A 22,715-nucleotide genomic window follows, 5' to 3' on the forward strand; every position below is an offset into this window, starting at 1 on the left:
TATTTAAACATGATATACAATTTAATTTTCTAAAATGAAAGCCAAATAAATAGTTAATTTATTATAATCATTCGTAATTAAGTAATAAAAAATTTAGAGTGCAAGATAATATCTTAATCCACTAAACAGTTACAATGGACGTCGTGGGTCCCACATCCACTCTTCACTATGATTTCAATTTGTGTGACCGGCAAAAGCAGGTTACTTATAAATTCTCCGAACCTTAAATAAACCGTATCAACCTTTTTCCTTCACTTGCGGTTCCTCTCTCTCTCTCTCTCTCTATACACCACACTGAGAATTTCAGCAGAAAAACCAGAGACTAGAGAGAGAACAAATCAGCCATGGCTTCCTCTACCAACGTCCGTGTGAACTTTGTCTATGTTGCAAAGCTAGCCGAGCAAGCGGAGCGCTATGATGGTTCTCTCTCTCTCTCTCTCTCTCTCTCTCTCTCTCTCTCTCTCTCTAGCTCTCTTTTGATGTTTACTATGAACTTTGAACCCTTGTTATGGTTCCTCATTTTAGCTTCTTTCATTTTTTCATTATGTCTTTCACACACTTTTTTGCTTCAATCTACTTTCTTATTTTTCCTTATTACATTCTTTGTTCTCATAAAGTTTCAATTTTTCCATAAAAGTTCACATTTTTTCTTACTGCTTTATAAACCCATTATTTTACTTTAACTTGCCCACATCATCATTTTGGGAAAAAGGGTTGGCAAAATTTTGGATTTTTTTTAGGTAGTCATAATTTAGCTAAGTAAAGTTTGAATTAATTGTTTTGGCCATAATTTGAACTTAGTACCCTGGATCAATAGTTGTTCGGTTCGGTTGGTAAGTAAGTAAAGTTTGATCAATGATAGTTCAGGCTATGATTTGAACTTGGTCGATAATTTAGTCATTAGTAAAATTTGGCCAATGATTTTTCTGGTCAAAGTTCCATTTTGGTACTCTTGACCGATTCAAAACTGAAGTTTATTAACCACTTGAGTACAATTACTTGTTAGTTTTGGATTTAATCATGTGTGTGCAATGCTTTTTTGTTTTGTGTGAATTGATTCAAGATTTTTTAGTGCTGAAGTAATTTGTTGTACAGAAATGGTGGAAGCAATGAAGAAACTAGCAAAGATGGATGTTGAATTGAGTGTGGAAGAGAGAAACTTGTTCTCTGTTGGGTACAAGAATGTGGTGGGATCCAGAAGAGCTTCATGGAGGATCCTATCATCAATAGAACAGAAAGAGGAATCAAAAGGGAATGAGTTGAATGCGAAGCGTATTAAGGATTACAAGCACAAGGTGGAGTTGGAGCTTTCCAACATTTGCAATGACATTATGATTCTTTTAGATGAACATCTTATTCCATCCACTAATGTTGCTGAATCCACAGTGTTTTATTATAAGATGTATGTTTTTGTTTTGGTCTTGTTTGTGATGTTTTTTATGTGCTTTTTGTGTTAGATTTTGGCCTTTGAGAGTGTTTTTTTGAGTGTTTGTTTTGATGCAGGAAAGGAGATTATTATCGATACTTAGCTGAATTCAAAGATGGTAATGAAAAGAAAGAGGTAGCAGATCAGTCACTTAAAGCGTATCAGGTATTTACAATTTACTTGAAAAGTAATAAGGATTATTATCTCTGTTACACGAGTTTGCCGTATACTTTTTTATGCCAGATTGCCACTGATAAGGTTGAGATGAACTTTACTGTTTTTAATGTTAACTGAAAATGTAGACGATATATTTGATGATTGAAAATTTTATGAATTTGGATTCCTTGCTGTAGAAAAAGCATATATTTACACACAGTAAACAATTACACATTTATACCATAACAAAATCAGTTTTAAACTAACTTGGCCGTTAGTTTAAGATCGGATAGTTAAGATTGAAAATTGCGTGATGCAGTTACTGCACCAAATTCTTATCCGTAATATATCGAGAAAATTATGATCCTTCCATAATTTTGTATATGTAGGAAAATTATAAACTTCCTTTTATGCCACGGCTTTTATTTGGGTTTAAGAAGTTTATCTGAACATCTTTGCATCCTATATTTTTACAGAACTAGGTGTGTGTCATGTTAAAAAACTGTCTAGTCCTTTTTAGTACATTAGTGGTTAGTTTGAACCTTTTATTTTTTTATGGCTCTTGCTTTGTTGGACTACTTCAATTGGATTTATCTCCATACTTGTTGTGCTAATCTAACCATGTCTATCAAAACGCATGTTGCCTTTTGCCACAATGTTTCGAATGAAGTTTTATCAGTAACATAACATTTTTTTCTTTAGATCTGGTATGTAATTAATTAAATTATGACATTGTGCGTAGTCATTGATTCAATCAATCTATATTTTTCACTTACAGGTTTTGTTCCATACGACTTGACAATTCAATTTCTTAAAGTAAAAATGTATAAAATAAATAACCCGGTTTTGTATTAATAAATTTTGTGATCTATGTAGACAGTATTTTTGTAAATTAGAAAAGATGAATTTCTCCAAAATAAAAATATGAAATACTAATAAATTTATTTATTTATCAGTATTTTTGTTATAATCTACTTATATGCTCAACAAAGAACAAATTAGATGAATTCTTAGGATTCTCTGAAAGAGTGGGAGATTTTCATTTTCTGTTATAAGGGCATGGTTAGCTGCGTGAATACTTTGGTGCCCTTTCAAGAACAATATCCTTCGTTAGATACTGAACAATCTCGTGCTTCCCTTCTATGCAATTACAATATTACTATGCAGTAACTTAGTTAAGCAATAATCCATCATGATTTTTTGTGTTGTATAATGGAGGACTTGACCTATAGTGGGAGGTTTGGCACTGGCAGTTCGTAATTTCTCACTTTATTTTGATTGTTTGTTGTATAGAATTAAGGATTTTTTTATTTCTAATGAAGAAAATCTTTTGTTCTTAAATGAATCATTTGTTTACTTTCCATAATATGAAAATATAGTGTGTCAGACCACTTTACAATTGACAAATCGCTAGCTTCTGTGATCTGTAATTTACAACACTGTCTTTTGTGCTAGTGACCACTTTAGGATGATGCTTAGAGTTTTTCGTCAGTTTTCAATGCTATACTAGTCTTTTACCGACCATGGTGTCTTTTCATATTCTTCAATATATTTCAAGTTATTTGTGTTGGTGGAGAAAACTTAAAAAGTTTCTAGCTTCGAAGACTTCAATTATTGACTCGTGATTATTTGCAGACAGCTTCTACCACTGCTGAGAGTGAATTACAACCTACGCATCCTATTCGATTGGGTCTGGCTCTAAACTTCTCGGTGTTTTATTATGAGATAATGAATTCACCTGAAAGGTACGCGTAAATGTTTGTGTTAACGAGTACCAAGCCGGATGCAAAATCCTTATTTTGTGTAATTTGTTTTCAGGGCCTGCCACCTTGCAAAGCAAGCCTTTGATGATGCTGTCTCAGAGCTGGATACCCTAAACGAAGATTCTTACAAGGACAGTACCTTGATCATGCAGCTGTTGAGAGACAACCTTACTTTATGGACTTCTGATATCCCTGAAGATGGTGGTAAGATAAGACTTATACAGCTTCCACAAACACACATTAAGGCTCTATTTGGTGAAAAGTAGCAGATAGCATATAAGTTAGCTATAGCAGATGAACTTATAGCGAAAGCAGATAAAAATTAAAATAACTAGAATAAAAATGAGAGTAAATATGATACATTATAAGCGATAAGCTCAAACGCTACTTGAAGTAGCATCTCAAACAACGTTATAAGTTGGTAAAAATTTCTATAAACTTGTGGGAGAAGACTGATACCAAAACGCTATATTTTGATCGTACGAGCTTGTACGCTATAAACTATCTGCTATAAGCTAGCAGTTCAACATTGCCAAATGAAGTCTATGTTTAGGGTTAATAGCTCCTCTCTTCCTTTTTAATTGTTGGTTTTTGTGAAAAATTGTTGCTATTTATATGGTGTTTTTAGATTAAGGTTACATTACCTACTTTTTTGTCAGTATGTACTTTATCAATTACGAGTATCAACTACTCCCTTCAAAATGAAATATAAGTAAAAATAAGTTAAAAAATATGTATTTGGTCCAAATTTCAGAGGGAGTACTTTATACTTATATTAATGAAAAGAGATAGTAAATGGGCGAGTGAACCAATAAGAGATAACGATATATTTGAAATCTGCTTATTAATCAAAGTTATTTATTTGTGAAAAACAACCTTAAAAGGAAAGCATATAAGATAAGAGGGAGTGTTATGTATATAATAATATTTATGGGAGCGAAAAATGTAGTGAAGCGCGCGCACACACCAATTATAAAATTTTAATCCTTGTTGAAGATGATATCTCAAACTTTTGTTCCTATGGTTTTAATTATTTATATATGTTTTTTGGCCTAATTATTAAGCATATAATTTTCCATTTCAGAGGACCAAAAAATGGAAAGCACAGGTAGGAGTGGTCAAGATGAAGATGAATTGGGTCGCTAAGTTGTCTGTCATAACTATAAGATTGATGTGTTAATTTTTCTCAGAATATTTTCTCCAATGTAATGAATATTTGAATCATGTACTTCATTTGTATGCTATTGTTGTTTGTGTAACAATAACACTATTGGTTTGTAATACATGATGATTCCTCTGTTTGCTTTCTGTTATAATCAAGATCAGTCAGGGTTTTGTCCAGTTCGGCACAGTTCAAAAAAAAAGATAAAAAATTAGCAGTAGTTCATTTTTTCAATTTTAGAACCAATCGGTTCGGAAGCATAAGTACTCCGAAACCTAGCCTTAAAATAGTTCGATTTGGTTCAACTCAATTTTTTTTGAGTTCGGTTCAGTTTAGTTCAGTTCGATTTTCAATGATGAGTACTTATTTAGTGACCTTCAACTCACTGACCGAGCTACTTGCTTAGAACTATTTTATTCTACTAGCAAAACAAATATAAAAGTATCAAGATTAGAGACTTAGGGTTTGGTTGATTTGCTTTGTTTTTCAAAAACAGTGTTTTAGTTTTAAAAAGTTAAAAGATTAAAAAACTTGTTTGAAATGTTAATTTTTAAATATTAATTTTAGAAACTATTTCTAATTTTCTGTTTTAAAAACTAAAAAATTGAAAGTACTTTAACCAGTTTTCCTTTTCAGTTCTCCATTTCTGTTTTAAATTGAAAACACACGGCAGAGAATGGATAGTTTTTTTAATGAAATAATGGTAATATTTTATAATTTATTTTATAAAAAATATTAATCAAAAGGAGTTGCAAATTTGAATAAACATGAGCAAATCCTCTCGTATGTACTTGTTTTTTCATAAGCATTCGCTGTTTATTTGGTTTAAAAAAGAGGAAGGGAGATGGAGAATTTTAATAGAGAAGGGAAAAATAAATTTTTAATAGTTGTAATTGGTTCAATGGAGAAAATAGATTTTAAATGATTTTCACAGTTCTTTATTCTCTCGCAAATCTCTCAACTTTAAATGATTTTAAATAATTTTTATGATTTTTTATTCACTTATAAATTATATGGACGATTTTTTCAATGTTTTTAGATTCTATTTCCCTTCTAGTAAAAAAATATAAAGAAATTAAATTAAATTAAAGATAATGTTGATCCAATTTTATATTGCTATGGCTATTATATTTACTAAGATATCTCTTTTAAATATAAAAATTCTAACGTATGTATCGTAATATAAAAACTCAGATATCTCTCATGTGTTATGATTTGCTTCCTTTTTTCCAACCAATGGCTTCATTCTGTTGTAAAACAAATTCAAATGAGAAAACACCTCCTCTTAATTCTGATTTTCTTTGGTTCCAATTTATACTACAATGTCATTAATTATTGCCTTATAAGTATGTTTTAATTTTTTGTTTTCTACTATAAATTTTTTATTTATTTCCCTAATCTCCTCAGTGTTCACATTCATCTTTATCCCTATGTTAATAATGTTTTTCCCTTTTGCATCTAAGAGGCATACCCAGGGACGGTTTTTCTAGAAAAGAGCAAAAGTCAAAACAGTTTGGTTCTTTGTGGTAAGATTAATTTAAATTAAAAATAATTTAGTTATCTTTTTAATAATTTATTTATAAAAAAATTAATCGGTAAAATCTAAAAACTTTAATCTTGAATTGAAAATCAAATTCGAGAACTGACTATCGACGATGAGTAAGAAATATATTAACATTCTAGTCATCTGATAAAAATAGTTGCTTATTATTAATTATATAAAAATTATAATTATTTTATCTCAAAAAAATTTGAAAAATATATAAAAAAATTATTTAATTTAAATAAGTGAGGGAATATTTTTTTAAATTATTTACTTTACAGTAAATTTCATGCAAAGCCACGTACATATATTCTACATGGACAATAATAAGACAAAAAAATTAAAGATTAAATAAATTTTTAGCTCTTATAAAATTTAAATCTTTTACTTTTAGTTTTTATAAAAAAAATCATCTTTATTTTTTTGTTTAAATTTAATTTTGTTTTTAATATGTGTTTTCAAGTCGACTTATATTTATATTCAAATTTTGAAATAATTTTGTATTTGTGCGTTTAAAATATTATAATAATATAAATAAATTAATAAAAAACTTACCCATTTTGCGATACACAAAAACAATAAGAAACAACACATCAAATAAATGACTTTGTGTGTGTTCGTTTATTATATTATAATAATACAAATAAATTAACAAAAAACTGACCAAAAACTTTTTCCAATCTCCTTATTCTTTCTAGGCTATTCATTCTCTTATTTATAGGGGTAAACTTTTAGGAAATAAATATATATTATTATTAATTAGAATAAATCATAAGGATTTTTCTATTTTTTAAAATAACCTACCTTAATGAAATAAATGGTGTCACTATATTTGAATAAATGTCTTAATTATAGAAAGTCAATTCAATCTGACACATAATTGAAAATGACATTTTAGTATAAATTTGTTGGTTTTCAGGATCCGAATTCACTGGCGTCAATAAAGTTGGTATGTGCAATACATAGCAATTGAAAACCTCACATTTTGATTTAGAAAAATAAAAATAAAAAAAATAAAAATAAAAATCAAAAGACTGAGATCTCAAGAATGGTGGACACAAAGCAACTTGTATCAGCAATGACCTCTATAGTACTTATGCGAACCATCACCAATGAAATCATTCCTCATGAGCTTATAGCTTTTCTTCACTCCGGAATTGCTCATCTTTTTCGCCAATTCTCCGTTCAATTCACCGTTGTCATCGAAGAATTTCAAGGCATGGCAAGAAACCAAGTTTTCGAGGCTGCCGAAGCCTATCTTGGAACTAAAGCAACCATCTTAGCAGAAAGAGTTAAAGTAAGTAAATCAGAGGATCATAAAAACCTTGCATTCAACATAGATAGAGATGAAGAAATAAGTGATAAATTTGAAGGTGTTAGAGTTAAGTGGAAACTAATTTGCATACAAGTTGATTCGTCTCGAATTCGACATTATGATAATAACTCTTCTCCATTGTCAGAGATAAGATCCTATGAGCTTACTTTCCACAAAAAACACAAGAACAAAGTCTTCAATTCATATTTACCTTACGTGATGGAAAAGGCAAGGGAAGTTAAACAAGGAAGCATGGAAATTAAGATTCACTCAAATGAATATTATTCTTGGTGTAATGAACCTGTTAAGTTTAATCATCCAATGAGTTTCAAAACTCTTGCAATTGATGAAGAGCTTCAAAGAGATATTGTCAATGATTTGGATAATTTTGTGAAGGCTAAAGAGTTTTATAGAAAAACAGGAAAAGCTTGGAAACGTGGTTACTTGTTGTATGGTCCTCCTGGTACTGGAAAATCAAGTTTGATTGCATCTATGGCTAATTATCTTAATTATGATATATATGATTTGGATCTCACTCAAGTAGGTGATAATAGGTGTTTGAGGCAATTGGTTCTTGGCATGTCTAACCGTTCTATACTTGTCATTGAAGATATTGATTGTACTATAAACTTGCATAACAGAGAAGATGGTGAAGAAGTTGTTGATAATGGACAAAATAAGGTATTGCATTTTTATCTTTCATTTTTTATGTATGCTTATGAATTTGAGTCATGTTATCTTTAATATAACTCTTATACCATGCTAAATGGATTTGGATTATCCATGGACTACTTGAAATAGGTGACACTTTCAGGACTATTGAATGCTGTAGATGGTCTATGGTCATGTTGTGGAGAGGAACACATAATTGTTTTCACAACAAATCATAAAGACAGGCTTGATCCTGCTCTGTTAAGGCCTGGAAGAATGGACAAACAAATTCATTTGTCATATTGCAACTTCTCTGCTTTTAAACAATTGGTCATCAACTACCTTGACATCACTCAACATGAACTCTTTGAAAAGATTGAAGTGCTTCTTGGACAAGTTCAAGTTACTCCAGCTGAAATTGCAGAAGTGCTTACAAAGGTTGGTGATGCCACTGAATGCCTGCAAGACCTTATCAAATTCCTTGAAGACAAGAAAATGGTCAAGGAAGAGATTAAGAATGAAGAAAATGTCAAAGAAGATGATGAACTAAGTATAGAAAATATATAGGTCATGTTTGGTTCTGTACAAGGCAACATTAACCTATGTTATTTTTATTTTGATAAATTTTTTGAAACTAATTGTCTCTCTTTGTTTCTTCATTTTGACAAAGGAATTAATATATTAAAAAGAGAAAAGATTTAGAAGTTGAAAATAAAGATGACTCTATTTAAGATATATTTCAAATATAAAAATATTTTCTTTATTATTGTTTTTATAAATGTCAAATTTTCTTATACATCTAGTAGGACAATGGCTAATACAAAAAGATAATTTCAAGGTATGCAAATGCAAGAAAGGTTTTATGAAGAGACTAAGGTAAATGACATGGTGCACTTGCATACAAATCATTATATTAATTCAATTTTGTGAGTAGCGTTTTACTCTTTGTAGCCTTCACACAAGTCTCATGGAGGAGCAATAGAGATTTCAAGATAAGCTACCATTTGGAGTTAAAAGTTCTTATAGGTAGATCTATCTAAAGGTTACAACTATATCCCAAAGTACCTCTTAATTGTAGAGCATTACTCCAATGGCTGCTCTTGGTTCAGGTCCTAATATTTTTTAGATGAGTCATTGGTATCATTGGTGGGCAATATTGGTAGTGTGGATTTTTATTGTACAATGTTTGGTCACCATTATAACCGCCAACTCAACAAGAAAACAATCCTTTAGTGTCGAAATTGTGAAAAATATTTAGGTGATCAAACTCCAAATAAATATTATTTGGCACATAAAAAAATATATCATTTAACTATTTTAAAAATACACATTATATATTTAATTGTTTCTTCTTTTATCTTTTGTGTGTCCCTAAATAATATGCCCAAATCTTTGTACCCACACTTGCCTTTCTCTCAAATTGTTGTGTTTGTCCTAACACCGACCATAACACCATCCGAATGTGAGCCTAATTCGTTGTACGTTTTTTCATAAGCGTTCGCTTAGAGTTTATTTGGTTCAAGAAAGGGGAAGGGAGATGGAGAATTTTAATAGAGGAGGGAAAGATAAAATTTTAATAGTTGTGATTGGTTCAATAGGAGAAGATAGATTTTAAATGATTTTTACAGTTCTTTTTTCTCCCGCAAATCTCTCAACTTTAAATGATTTTAAATTATTTTTATGGCTTTTTATTCACCTATAAACCATATGAACGATTTTTTTAATGTTTTTAAATTTTATTGCCCTTCTAGTAAAAAAAAAATAAAGAAATTAAATTAAATTAAAGATAACGTTGATCCAATTTTATATTGCTATGGCTATTATATTTACTAAGATATCTCTTTTAAATATAAAAATTATAACGTATGTATCGTAATATAAAAACTCAGATATCTCTCATGTGTTATGATTTGCTTCATTTTTTCCAACCAATGGCTTCATTCTGTTGTAAAACAAATTCAAATGAGAAAACACCTCCTCTTGATTCTGATTTTCTTTGGTTCCAATTTATACTACAATGTCATTGAAATAACAAAAATAAGTGAGGGGATATTTTTCAAAATTATTTAGTTTACGGTAAATTTCATGCAAAGCCACGTACATATATTCTACATAGACAATAATAAGACAAAAAATATTAAAGTTTAAATAAATTTTTAGCTCTTATAAAATTTAAATGTTTTACTTTTAGTCTCTATAAAAAAAATCATTTTTATTTTTTTGTTTAAATTAAATTTTGTTTTTAGTATGTGTTTTCAAGTCAACTTATATTTATATTCAAATTTTGAAATAATTTTGTATTTGTGCGTTTAGAGTATTATAATAATATAAATAAGTTAATAAAAAACTTACCCATTTTGCAATACACAAAAACAATAAAAAAAAACAACATATTAAATAAATTTTTACTTTTTATAAAATTTTAATACTTTATTTTTTATCTCTATAAGAAAAATCACCTTTAATTCTAAAAAAAAATTCAAATTTATTTTTAATCTGTATTTTCAAATCAATTCATATTGATTATTCAAATTTTAAAATGACTTTGTATGTGTTCGTTTACTATATTATAATAATACAAATAAATTAACAGAAAACTGACCAAAAACTTTTTCAATCTCCTTATTATTTCTAGGCTATTCATTCTCTTATTTATAGGGGTAAACTTTTAGGAAATAAATAAATATTATTATTAATTAGGATAAATCATAAGGATTTTCTATTTTTTAAAATAACCTACCTTAATGAAATAAATGCTGTCACTATATTTGAAAAAATGTCTTAATTATAGAAAATCAACTCAATCTGACACATAAATACATAATTGAAAATATTCAATTCAAACCACCAAAGACACGGAATCATTATTAACATGCTTTCAAATTGCTTGTAAAAAAAATGCTTTCAAATTGCTTGTAAAAAAAATGCTTTCAAATTAATAATTTCTATCAGTGTAGTTGAGCTTAAATCTCTCTCTCTCCCTTATTATGTTCTTTCATATTATTTAAAATCCTTTTAAATACCGAATAATCCCATATTTTTTAGCAAATGTATGTAATTACCACTTTAAATATGTTTATAATTTGAATTTTGATTTATTATTAAAATAAATTTTAAATTTATAACCAATATAAAAATAAATATGACATATTTATAAAAAGAGTGACACGTGAGATTTCGTTTTATTAAAGAATAACACATATAAATTTAGTCATTTAAAATTATTTATATATATATATCGTCGATTATTACTTAATATAACACATCGAAAATATTAAAAATAAATTATAAAGAGATATGATTTAAAATTGAAATCAATGTATTTTTATTTTTCCACCGGTCATAAACACTATTCGTAGGAAACAGTTGAATCTAGGTATAATTATCATCCGATGCAGCAACATAGACCATTTGTATTACACTTGCCACCCATAGGAAAACTGGTATGTAAACAATAAGAATTACATCCTTCATCATTATTTGGACATGGACCTTTCCCAATGCAGTAAAGCCATTCACCATTTGCTGGTTCCGTTGCTTCTCCTACAATCAGTACAATATTGTTCAGAAATTGTATACATATCTACTTTTCAATTTCTTCAAATTATTCAAAATCTTGTTTTTTTAAGAGGAAAAAACATAGGATATTCTTTTAACTACCAACAATCTTAATTTGAAAATAAAAGGAAAATAATATTCTAATAAAAAAATGATTATAGAGAAATGTTTCTATGATAAATTAGACCATGGAAAATACATAAAAAATAGTTATAGAATGAGAAATTTGTTACCTAAAGTCAAAACAGAAGAAATGCATAGAATTGCAATTAAAAAATACACACGGTTGATGCCGGAAGCCATGTTTTGAAAGATGATGATGAAAAAACGATTCCTAAAAGAGGGTATTTATTGAGATTTCTAGGGGAGATAGTATAATAATTAATTTTTTTTTTTAGAAACCTCGAATTAATAATTAATATTTTTTTTAATTTTTAAACTATTAATAATTAGAGTTTAATTATCATGCAACATTAGTATAAATTTTTTGTATTATTAACATACTGCAATTATTCATTGATATAATTTTAAAGATAGTTATGGTAAAAGTCAAATATTAGCTAACAATATAATACTGATAGTATATATTATTAGTACATATAAATTAAATCCTAATAAATGTTTTTTTAAATTTTATTTTTGAAAATAATAAATGTTTTTACATACTAAGGTTTGACCAAATAGCACCTTTTTTTTTACCAAAAAAAAAAAAGAAGAACATGCTTTTAAATTGCACACATCATTTATTTTTGAAAATATTAAATGTTTTTAGATGGTACACAATATTTATCTATACCTCTTTGTATTTAAAATGGGGTTTTTGATATATATATCCTTCTTTTGAATTTTTAATCTCAAAATCTCTTAGCTTAAAAAAAAATATACAGAAATGCTCTATTTTTTTGTCTCAGTTGTTCATCGCAACATCGGGATGCGACTTCCTGAAGGAGATTTTTTTTTTTTTTTCATTTTAACAGTCGCATCCTGGAGATGCGACCCTGTACTATGACAATTTCTTTTTTACCATTTAATAGTATTTGTTATTAATTATTTTTATTATTTGAATAATTTAAAAATAATTAAAACATTTAAAAAATCAAAATACTATAATGAAAAATAATAATAATAAATTTAATAATATTATAAATTTTTATAATAATAAGAATAATAATTTTAATAATAATAATAATAATAACAATAATAAAATACATTAATAAATAATAATAATTTTAATAATATTTTAAATTTTAATAAAAATAATAATAGTAATAATAATAATAATAATAATAAAGTAGATTATATTAATAAAATAAAATTAATTAAATTGAACCAATAAAATACGTTAAATTAAAAAAAAAATACAGAAAATTGAAGGAAAAAATACATCAAATTTATATTTTATTATTATTATTATTATTATTATTATTATTATTTTCATTAATTTTTATTTATTAGATAAGAAAAATAGGAGGAATTTGTTATAATAATGTGTCGGAGGAGGAAGTTGTTATAATAATTTGCCAAAACGAATGAAGTTGTTATAATAATTTGACAAAACAAACAAATAGGAGGACGTTGTTATAACAATGTGTCAAAATAAATAAGGTGTTCCTGATATTTTGCCGATAAAATAGATTGCATATTGATGTTAAATTAGTAATGTATCAACTTCCTCCTCTTTTGGCACATTATTATAACAAATTCCTCCTATTTTTCTTAATAAATAAAATTTAATGAAAATAATAATAATAATAATAATAATAATAATAATAATGATAAAATATAAATTTGATGTATTTTTTCCTTCAATTTTCTATATTTTTTTTTTAATTTAATGTATTTTATTGGTTCAATTTAAAAAATTTTATTTTATTAATATAATCTACTTTATTATTGTTATTACTATTATTATTTTTATTAAAATTTAGAATATTATTAAAATTATTATTATTTATTAATGTATTTTATTATTGTTATTATTATTATTATTGTTATTATTATTATTATTAAAATTATTATTATTTATCTTTATTTTACTGTATTTAGAATGTTCTATGTGGAAATTAATTTAAAAACTCTATAAATCTGAAAACATTACTGAACTTTACATTTTCAGTTTTTTACATTATCAATCAATAATAATTATTAAATTATTGTTTATTTAATTTTTTATCATAATTGTTAAATTTTATAATTTTTTTGAATGGTTTTGATATACTAACTATATAAAACTTTTTACATTGACAATGTATCAAAACTAAACTTTAAAATAGTTAAAACAAAAACAAAACATGCAAAGATCAAATCTGGTATTAACTATTTTAACCTATTAATGATAAATAAATTATTTTGTTTCGCACACAATATACCTAATTGCATTGAGGTAGTTCGTGAGTTGTAGTAAAGGACAAATTGTGATTAGAGAACTTATAAACCCTAACTAAAATAATATTTGATTAGACTTTAATAATAATTTTTTAGTTAAATTTTGAATTACGAGAATCATTTTCATATAAAAATGGAGATTTAAGAAGAAAAAACTCCAGACTAAAAGCTTAGAAATTTATGTTGCATTTGGTGACTAATATTTTTGTTTTATTTTCAGTAAAACAAATAAATATTAGTAATATTTCTTACATTTGGTATAAGAGCCATGATTGCCTATATTTTGTTGGTTCTTTTGTTTTTTTAATTTCGAGTATTTTATGTTTTTGTTTAGATTATGAGTTTTAGAACATTTTATTTCAAAAATATCATAAAAAAATCTTTCATTTATTGATTTTTTGTGTTTTCGGTGATTTAAAACGTATCAATTGATATTTGAAACTTATAAAATGAATCGGGAGAAAACCGGGTTGAAAACATATCAAATTGAACTACTAAAGATTGAAGACAAACAATTCCCAAATTTAAAAATAGGGACTAGCCACATCAAATGTTCCTATTTAAATTTTTCTGTTAAAAACATATCAAATGTTCCTATTTAAAATTTTCTGTTAAAAACTTAAGAAAATAACACAAGATTGAGTTTGGTTGTGAAAAACAGAAAATGAAGAACGTTCTTGGTTTCTGACCAGAAAACGAAAAACGTTCTTGGTTAGTTAAATCAACAATTTAACTTATCTATTTAACTTGATAATCAAACAGAATGAAAGTAAATAGATAAGGGAAGAGATATCACACATAGATATATCCTGGTTCACCCAATTCGGGTTACGTCCAGTCCTCACAACCGTAAGATTTTTCGCTAAGAGTTCAAAACGAAAAATATTCTTGGTTTTTACACCACCAATCCAGATCAACCTTGATCTGTTACAATCTTCACCTTTCAACCTATAAAGAATTATTTCAATCACCTTTCAGCCTTGAAATAATTTTTACAAACACACTCAATCTAACATAAAAGATAGACTTGAGTTACAAATGTTGTGTATGATAAAAGTGTTTGGGATCTTGAAACTTCTCAACATTTATTTGAGATAAATGAAAGACAAACTCAGTATATAATGATCCAAAGATATAGTGAAGAAAGCTGGAGTTTGCTTGAAGAGTTTTTTTGACTTGTTACTTGAACAAGTGCTGGTAGATTTGTAAATTGAACTCTTGCCTTCATCTTCCAATTGATCTTCAATTTATAGATGTTAAAAGGCTTTGAATATTCAGTTTAAAATGAATATATCCGTTGGACACACTTCTTTAGTGTCAGATATATTTTAAAGCAATTAAACATATGTTCATTTGTTGTCCAGAACGTTCTTGACAAAACAAAGAACGTTCTTGCATTTTTGGGTTTCATGGAAAAAGTGAATTAGTGAGTAAGTGGGTTATCACATGTCAGTTGGCACTGTTTTGAGTCAGGTTTATGCAAAACTTTCTGCAGAATATTGTAAGTACAATGTACTTGTGTCCTTATTGACAACTCATCAATTTGGAGATCAATCTTGAGGCTGTTTTCCACCTTTGGTTATTGATCTCGAGTTCTTGATTTCATCAATGATTTGAGCAGTCTTGATACTCTTTAATATCTGGTTTAGACTGTGGAAAATTATTTGTTTTAATTATGCTTTTTTAAAAAAGAATTAAAACCAGAATGTTCTTTTGTAAAAACAAGAACATTCTTCGTTTCTTGTTTTGTTTGCGTGTTGAACTTTGACAGTTGTTATGTGTCAGTCCTTTGTCTCAGAAACATGATGTGCTTTATGCGAAAAGGTGAGCAGCATTGTCCTTGTTGTCATGGTTGTCCTTTCTCATAGCTCATCAATTTGGAGATTGATCTTGATGTTTTGTTTTGCCTTTGTTGATCCTATTTGATCGAATCTATCCAAAACAATCTTGTGTAGATTATTAACTTTCTCTGTGATGAATACTGATGTTTTGTAGTGTAGATAGATATACTTTTGTAGCCCAGATCAATCTTAAACTACAACAAATTTTGCTCTTCCAAAGCTGTGAAAACGAAGAACGTTCTTCATTTCTGTTTTGAGTGATTGCTGGATTTTGACAATTCTAACAGTTGTTGCGTGCCAAGCTTTTCTGTTTTGTACGTGTGTCAGTGATGCATGGACTTTATCATTTATATCCAGTTTGTACTTGCTTACTTTAGCCATCAACTTTGAGGATTAGTCTTGCTTTTTATTTTTGATGCATTGTTTTGCTTTTTGTTGATCTTATGGAAATAATCTGTCCAAAATGATCTTCAATATATAATAATGTTCCTTTGTAATGAATACTGGTGATTTGCAATGTAGATTGATGTATTTTCGTAGCCCAAATCAATCGTAAATTAAAGAAGTCTTTGTTCTTTGTAAACCAGAATGTTCTTGGATCAATGTTGTCAAAACCAGAACATTCTTCGTTTTTCAGACTGTTGTCCAGAACGATCTTCATTCTTGACAGTCAAGCTAGAGAATGTTTAGATATGCATGGTCTTGCTAATTTGTGATCTTCTCTCTTTGTGATTCAAGTAGTTTCTTTGAATCTGATTATCTCAGTTTGTTCCTTGCCAAATGTTGATGATATTGATGTAAAATCCAGAGGCTAAAACTTCTTTTAATTCATGGAGATTGATGTATTTTCGCAGCCAAAATCAATCGTAAATTAAATAAGTCTTTGTTCTTTGTAAACCAGAATGTTCTTGGATCAATGCTGTCAAAATCAGAACATTCTTCGTTTTCAGACTGTTGTCCAGAACGATCTTCGTTCTTGATAGTCAAGCTGGAGAATGTTTAGATATGTCTGGTCTTGCTAATTCGTGATCTTGTCTCTTTGTGATTCGAGTAGTTTTCTTTGAATCTGATTATCTTAGTTTGTTCCTTGCCAAGTGTTGATGATATTGATGTAAAATCCAGAGGCTAAAACTTCTTTTAACTAATGGAGATTGATGTATTTTCGTAGCCCAAATCAATCGTAAATTAAAGAAGTCTTTGTTCTTTGTAAACCAAAATGTTCTTGGATCAATGCTGTCAAAACCAGAACATTCTTCGTTTTTTAGACTATTGTCCAGAACGATTTTCGTTCTTGACAGTCAAGTTGGAGAATGTTCAGATATGTCTGGTCTTGCTAATTCGTGATCTTCTCTCTTTGTGATTCGAGTAGTTTCTTTGAATCTGATTATCTCAGTTTGTTCCTTGCCAAGTGTTGATGATATTGATGTAAAATCCAGAGGCTAAAACTTCTTTTAATTAATGGAGATTGATTGATCTAAGAGCTGTGTTGATCATTCTTGAAACTGGAGAACATTCTCCGTTTTTCAGATTTTGTTAAGAATGTTCTCTTTTCTTGTCTTTTTATGTTGATTTCTTTGTTTTGTTTAAATTCTATCTTTAAATTAATACACTCAAAAGCACAAGTTAAATTAACATAACATTTAGAATCATAACTAACATTCTTAATTAACTTTTTGTTTGTTTTCATCAAAACATTAAATTGAGATTTTGTCTCAACTGAAAATTTCATGTATCAATGCATATACCAGAAGATCATATTATACTTGTTTCATTAAACAATTTCTCTCTAAAAAAATTTATATGAGGAATATGAGTGAAACATCTTATGAAATTGACATTAAGATTCATAGAGATAGACTTCGAGCTATTTTAGGTCTATCACACGAGGCCTATATCAATAAGGTTCTAGAGAGATTTTGAATGAAAGCTTATGTGTCTCTTGTTTTGAGGCTACCTCTCAAGGTGTATGGCTTAAGAGTTTTATTTCAGGGCTTAGAATCATAGATCTTATTTTCATACCTTTGAAAATTTTATACATAATTTATAGTTGTTGTCTTTATGGCTAAGAACAACAAAAGTGGAAGTCGAAGCAAAGATATCGATATTAAGTATTTGACCATTAGAGAAAGAGTTTAAGATGAAGTAGTGGTCATGAAACACATTAGCGTTCATTTGATGATTGTTGATCTTTTGATTAAGGACATACCACCAATAATATTCAAGGATCATGTAGAGAAAATTAGATTTTGTTTCACTTTATGATTGTATACATGCAATTTATTAATAAAACTCTTACATTTTGATATATTATCATTCATGTGCACTATAATTTTTCAAAAAATATATTTCATTTATGGACCAAGAATAAATATTAGATTTATTCATTAAGTTTTATTGTCATATTAAGTATAATACTTGAGAAACGGAACATGTTGTAATATATAGATGATAATACTCAGTATAAGATGAACTATTGCTATGATTCACATGATCATTTCTTGAAGAAATTTTAGAATTGACTATTGAGTTGATTGTTTTAATCAAGTGGGAGAATATAATAGGTCATCCAAACTATTGGATATCCTCTTGATGATAGTGGTTCATGAATTATATATATAAAAGGTCATAGCTTGATGGTAGCAATTGATGAGTTATGCAAATAAAACCCTATAAATTTAATCTATATTATGATAGTGATAAAGAATATTTGATGCATTCATGATGGTATAATATTTATAAATAGGTTGTTGATCTCTAAACTTCTCACCTAATTTCTATATATACCATTTATAGTAGAAGAGTAAAAACTTTGTAGAACCAATAATATAGAAACTTAAAACTCTTCTTCTTAACAACAATGGTTATACCTAATTATTTTAAGGGCTAAATTTATTTTGCATTAGAAATCTAATATTTATGTTTTGTATTTAAAAAAGTAAATAAATGTTAATAAATTTTTTACAATTCTCCTCAACCTTTGCGCCATTACTCAAGCTTTGACGACGCAGATAAGGAAGAAACAGAATAAACACAAATAGACGTTGTTAAGGTATTCCTAGTAGTCAAGGACATCCTTAATTTGATTTAGAGGACACCAGTAATATGTAATTTCTTTTGAATTTTTATTTTTACTTTTTAATTATTATTATTATTTTATTTATTTATATTATTATAAAATTAATGAATAAAAAATACAGTGGATGGCCACATCAAAAAATACGAACTCCTACAAATATTTATTAAAAAACATTTAGAAAAAAATGTTTACCAACGCAAGGGCATATCATAGCATGGGAAAGTGACTTTCTATCAGGTCAAACTTTTGAAATATTTGAGTCTGTCCTACGATTAATTTTTTAGGCCTAAGTCTGACATACAATCTAAATTAGGCTTTTTTTTTTCCGGTCTGGTCTGACCTTTGTAAAAGTCTTGTCTGGCCTGAAAGCCTATTAAAAAGCTTTATTCACATTAAAATATTTAAATGTTATATTTTACATTTTTCTTAAATAGGCTAAACTATGTCTTTATATAAAAGGGAAACTAATAAAATTATAATCAAATCTAATAAAATAATAACTAACAAAGATTCACTGCAACAACCTTACAAAAAAACAAAATGAATCCATAATTAGTTACTATACACATATTAAGCTACAAATTCTATCCTCTTTCCATACCAATTTACATGATGTTGCTCTACACATACCACATGATACTCTCCACATACCAATACCAATGTACATATCTATATATATTAAACAAAAAATGATTTTTCTAACAAAATGATTTTAAAAAAAATCTGAAATAAACATTCTTTAAACTCTAAAAAATGATTTTTAGTTTCAAATAATAGATTTTTTTTTTCTGAAACAAATGCACCAATTATTACCTCTCAAACAAATATGAAACGACTACTGAGTGATTGTCTAATTAAACGGTTACCGAATATGGAACGACTATCGGATATGGAATCGCTATGGAATATGGAACGACTACTGAGTGGTTGCCTAATTGATAGACTTTAAAATAGAAAATAATATTATTAATAAAAAATAATATTAATAAATTATATATAGGTCGGTTTGTCAGGTTTAATAGGTTTTTTTATAAGTCTGGGTCTGACCTATTTAAATAAATAAGCTTTAAAAATAGTTTGAATCTAACATTTTTATTAAATAGATCAGGTCAGACTAGACCATAAGTAGGTCAGGTAATAGACCTCTGACGGACGACCTAACCTATTATCATCCCTACTTTTTATTAAGTATAAAAAGTATGGTAGATTAATTATAAAAAAACACGATTGAATTATTTTAAAAAAGTAAGGATATTAAAAAAATTCTAACAATACAAAATTTTACATTTCCTAGAAATTAGAGTCATCAATTTATGTGGTAGAAAGATTAAAACAATTATTAACTTAGAGATACTCATACAATTTTATTAAAAAAATCATTTGAAAAAGCTAACCATAGTTATCATGTTGATTCGCATCATTATTCTAAGGTAGTACGTAATTTAATTATAATCAACTCCTTCTTACACGTTAGTTCGAAAGTAAGACTTCATGTTCTTCGATAGTTGGGGTGGTATTTATGGTTGTAATTTGAGTTGAATTGTGATTTTATTTAATTGGTGTATTTCTATCATATGAAGATAATCAGATAGGTATGTGCATTCTATGTATGACTATTTTAAAAAATGTCATATTGGAGATCGATGTAATGCCTCCAAATAAACAGGTATAGCTTAAATATTTTATAATTTTTAAATTAAAATAGGATGTGGCAAGATGATAAATTTTGATTGGATGTCGATGTAAAAATTATTTATAAGAATATTGTATTCTATTACCAATTGCACTCAATAAAAATATCATGCTTTACCTTCCAATGTATCATAGAGACATATATCTATTTTACACTGACATCTAATATAATTTTGTATTATGTCATATCGTTAAATTTCACTTCACTTTTATAGTATGACATGACAAATTAGATAACTCTAATGGAACGTCGGTGTAAAACTATTCTACATTGATATTGCATATCAATTAAATTCTTAATATTATGCTATTTTTCTTAAAATCATTTTTAATTATTTAAATTGTATTTTTCAATAAGTTTTTAATATCATGAAACAAGTTCTCATGCCTTAGTTAGAAGCCAACCCTATTTTTAGTTTTGACTTGTGAGTCATTATCGAGTAGTTATTGAGAGAACTATCTCGGTAATACCAGTCATTTTTGTAACCTATGAATCTCATTAAAAATAAAAATGATTTAAATATTTTCAAATTTATTATTTTTAAAGTTATAATTTATTTATATAGTAATATTTTAACTTTAATTAATTAGATTGATATTTTTTTAAACTTTGAGTTTTTAAGGCACAAGTTGTACAACTTGATGGTTATAAAATTTCTTCTTATAATAAAAATAATAAAACTACTCTGAAACAGATTAACTAAATGTAACATCTTTTTAATCCTTTTACGATATAAGTTGTACAACATAGTAGTCTTAAAACTCACATTTTCAAATAATTATTCAAATCAAACAAACTTATTATATTTCGTTAAAACAACTTTTTTTTCAACAACAAAATAAATTATTTAAAAACAATCAACAAAAATTTTCTATTAAAAAACTACGTAATTTTAATTTATTCATTGCATCTGAAGATAAGTAATAACAAAATTGCACTCTTGTTAAACACAATAATAATTTTTTTTTCTTCTCTATTTTAAGCATCATTTTATTTCAATATCATATTTATGAAATAAAAAAATTATATTTATTAATAAGAATAATATAAATATTTTTTAAATTAACACAAATTTTGCATAATTAATTACATACAACTACTTTTTCTTTTTTTAATAATCTATGTGCATAATCGATTAAATACACCGGAGGAGCCTTTAAGAGATTATTTGCATTTGTTTAAAGTTTTAGATCATACCATTTTTGAATTGTTTTAATTTCTAGAAGATCCCATTTTGTTAAATAATGGTAATAGTAGTAAAATTCAACTTAATAAAGCAAAAACATTTTCCGTTGCCGGGACTTGAACCCGGGTCTCTCGGGTGAGAGCCGAGTATCCTAACCAACTAGACTACAACGGATCTTGTTGCAAATGTTGATTTATTGTAAATATTCTATTTGGCATGAAATGTATACAGAGCTATAGGTGATACTATTATTAGGATGGTAAATTAGATAACTCTTCTGCCTTACCACATCATTCACTTCGACCAAATTAGAAATATATGGTTGAAAATTTCATGTGCCCTTGTATGATGGTGCCAATTAAAAGTATATGGATTAAAATATTAAAAAACAACAGTATAAAATGTGAAAGTATAGACAATTGAAAAATGAGTTGTGACTTATAAATAAAAAATATTTTTATTTAAATCTAATGGTTAATCTTGTTTAATTTGTCATCTTTTTTTTTTTTAAGGGAATCGACATATTACTAATAGTGACATATTTTAAATGTCAATTCTTTTGTTAAAAAAAATATAAAATGAATTGATTAGATCGATCATACCTATTTTAACATCTTTAATTATTATAATATGTCAAATTAAATAAAATATGTAATTTATAATATACATGTATGTCTGAGAGTGATTTAATTACATAGAATTTTGCTAATTTGAGTGGTTTCTATTTTAACTATTCGAAACATAAATAAATCATAAATCATTGTCACTACTTATCATTTTCTTTTTTTTCAATTACACAACAACATTTGTTTTATCCAATTGAGACCAAAAAAAAAAAAAATTTCAAATAAACCATGTCCACTACAATAGTAGTTATGAAATATGTTTGTTTCAAACAATAACAAAACAAATTTGAACGAGGTTAAGCAATTTTATCTCAATTACTAAATCAAGTAAAAC

At 27.2% G+C, this 22,715-nt stretch overlaps 2 protein-coding genes and 1 non-coding gene across 3 annotated transcripts; 2 read left to right on the forward strand and 1 right to left on the reverse strand.

Moving 5' to 3' along the window:
- Positions 1–237: 237 nt before the first annotated feature.
- On the forward strand, positions 238–4,686 carry LOC101498552 (14-3-3-like protein D). The gene is made up of 6 exons (XM_004488975.4): positions 238–420; positions 1,096–1,402; positions 1,504–1,591; positions 3,218–3,327; positions 3,401–3,549; positions 4,430–4,686. The coding sequence occupies exons 1-6, from the start codon at positions 345–347 to the stop codon at positions 4,489–4,491; spliced, it is 792 nt and encodes a 263-aa protein (XP_004489032.1). The 5' UTR covers positions 238–344; the 3' UTR covers positions 4,492–4,686.
- A 2,310-nt stretch (positions 4,687–6,996) lies between these two features.
- On the forward strand, positions 6,997–8,654 carry LOC101498887 (AAA-ATPase At3g50940-like). The gene is made up of 2 exons (XM_004488976.4): positions 6,997–8,046; positions 8,167–8,654. Exons 1-2 carry the CDS (start codon positions 7,099–7,101, stop codon positions 8,581–8,583), a joined length of 1,365 nt encoding a protein of 454 aa, XP_004489033.1. The 5' UTR covers positions 6,997–7,098; the 3' UTR covers positions 8,584–8,654.
- A 13,202-nt stretch (positions 8,655–21,856) lies between these two features.
- Positions 21,857–21,929, reverse strand: TRNAE-CUC (transfer RNA glutamic acid (anticodon CUC)). Its single transcript has one exon. It is a non-coding gene; the product is annotated as a tRNA-Glu (tRNA).
- Positions 21,930–22,715: the final 786 nt, after the last annotated feature.

Source organism: Cicer arietinum, chromosome 1, assembly GCF_000331145.2.
Source record: "Cicer arietinum cultivar CDC Frontier isolate Library 1 chromosome 1, Cicar.CDCFrontier_v2.0, whole genome shotgun sequence".
In the NCBI taxonomy this organism is placed as follows: Eukaryota; Viridiplantae; Streptophyta; class Magnoliopsida; order Fabales; family Fabaceae; genus Cicer; species Cicer arietinum.

Excerpts from the sequence above, each read along its gene's own strand:
- LOC101498552 (XM_004488975.4), top strand. The coding sequence starts at position 345 with ATGGCTTCCTCTACCAACGTCCGTGTGAACTTTGTCTATGTTGCAAAG. Across the intron at positions 421-1,095 it reads GCAAGCGGAGCGCTATGATG|AAATGGTGGAAGCAATGAAG; the intron begins GTTCTCTCTCTC and ends TTTGTTGTACAG. Across the intron at positions 3,328-3,400 it reads ATAATGAATTCACCTGAAAG|GGCCTGCCACCTTGCAAAGC; the intron begins GTACGCGTAAAT and ends ATTTGTTTTCAG.
- LOC101498887 (XM_004488976.4), top strand. The coding sequence starts at position 7,099 with ATGGTGGACACAAAGCAACTTGTATCAGCAATGACCTCTATAGTACTT. Across the intron at positions 8,047-8,166 it reads TTGATAATGGACAAAATAAG|GTGACACTTTCAGGACTATT; the intron begins GTATTGCATTTT and ends TACTTGAAATAG.